General features: G+C 59.7%; 1 protein-coding gene across 1 annotated transcript in view; it reads right to left on the bottom strand.

The window, feature by feature from the left end:
* Nucleotides 1-65: 65 nt before the first annotated feature.
* Nucleotides 66-1,509, bottom strand: part of RDH13 (retinol dehydrogenase 13) — an 11,169-nt gene continuing 9,725 nt past the window's right edge. Inside the window, exons 5-6 of the mRNA XM_045292387.1 lie at nt 1,162-1,169; nt 66-500 (exon numbers count right to left, since the gene is read on the bottom strand). Coding sequence (XP_045148322.1) covers nt 93-500; nt 1,162-1,169 — 416 coding nt within the window. The 3' untranslated portion in view covers nt 66-92. The remainder of the gene's footprint in view (nt 501-1,161; nt 1,170-1,509) is intronic.

The following is a 1,509-nucleotide window of genomic DNA, read 5'->3' as shown; positions in this document are numbered from 1 at the left end:
ACTCTCAACGGACCCGGGGAGAGCTGACCCCGTGGGCTTCTGAGACTCAACCTTCACGAAGCGGCACACCTCCCTTGGACGGCGTGGTAAGTTCAAATCTCCAACCTCACCAGCGGCACCCCGGGAGACTCAGCACAGGGGGCAGTGGTGAAGCCTCTAGGAGGGGCTGGGGGTCTAAAAGAGGGTCCTGGCCGAGGCTGGGAGGACATTGGGGGGTGGCACTCACCGAGTGTGAAGCTGGAGAAGGTGGAGCTGTGCATGGCCGTGTGTCGGCCCAGCTCCGTCCTGGCCACACCGGGGTGTAGTGCATTGGCAGTCACGCCCGTTCCTGCAGAGAGGCAAGGGTCCGAGAGAGGGGGGCACACCACAGGCCCAGCACTACCCAACACCCGCCCTGAGCTCCGCAGTGCCCTGCTGGTCTGTGCTCGATGCCAGACCTGGCCTCTCCCTCCGAAACCGCACCACTGGATGCCAACGAGCGGTTCAGGCACACAGCAACCCTACAGGCCCGGGCAAAACCACGAGAGGGGACCCTCACGGTGGTCACTAGAGGGCCCGGCCTTTTCTCCTTCAGAGTCACTGGGTGGGTTTGAATCAACAACCTTTCAGCTATGTTTAACCACTGTGTCACCTGGGCTCCCTCTGGTGTACTGCTGCCCAACTGAGTGGGTGGCAACATCCCCTGGAGAGGCCGTCAAACCCAGACGCTGGGGATCCACCCCCAGATCTTAAGGCTGACGGACGTCAAGGGCAGGCTGACAGGAAGGCGTAAAGAGTGACTGACAGACTGAAGAAGCGTCAGACATTGAAGAACAAGTTGATAGAATAAAAACGAACAGACTGAAAATTCCTTCAGACTGACAAGAGGCCCAAGGACAGGCTGATAGAAGCAACTAGACGGAAGGACAGGCGGATACTAAAGAACAGGCCAACAGAGTGAAGGAATGACTGACAGACTGAAGGACAGGCTGGCTGTGACGACCAGGCTGGCCGACTGAAGGGCAGGCTGCTGGTCCACCAACCCCCATGATGGACTGACTTGTGGGCCCCCAGAGTGTATTGAAATCCCCACCCCTGTCCCTGTGGAGGTGACCACATCTGGGGACAAGGTGTCTCCTTGTTGTGATCATCTGCGGGGGGGTGGGTCCTCACCCTACGCACTTTGAGATCTGAAAAGGGCAGACGGAGCCAAAGCTGACAGAGAGCGCCTTCCCCCGGGGCCCCGGCACCCTCAATCTGGGCTTCTAGCCTCATTGCTGATGGCTGTGCGTGAAAGCGCCCCCTTGTGGGATCTGTCCGAGCAGCCCTGAGGACCAAGCAAGGCCCTGGAGCAGCTGCTTCTGCCTTAGCCTCAGCACCAGGGACAGCTCAGGCCAGGCCATTCTTTGCTGTGGGGGGCTGCGGTGCAGGGGACTAGACTGGGGTTATGGGGGAGACGACCTATGAGGGGAGACCACAAACTATGAGCTATGTGAGGAGGAAGACTGGGGAGCTGGACTCGGGGATGGA

Source organism: Echinops telfairi, unplaced genomic scaffold (assembly GCF_000313985.2).
Source record: "Echinops telfairi isolate 266 unplaced genomic scaffold, ASM31398v2 ScPeMD7_655;HRSCAF=1070, whole genome shotgun sequence".
NCBI classification, from domain to species: domain Eukaryota; kingdom Metazoa; phylum Chordata; class Mammalia; order Afrosoricida; family Tenrecidae; genus Echinops; species Echinops telfairi.
Note: the sequence above shows the minus strand (reverse complement) of the source record. Positions and strands in the feature narration are given on the sequence as shown.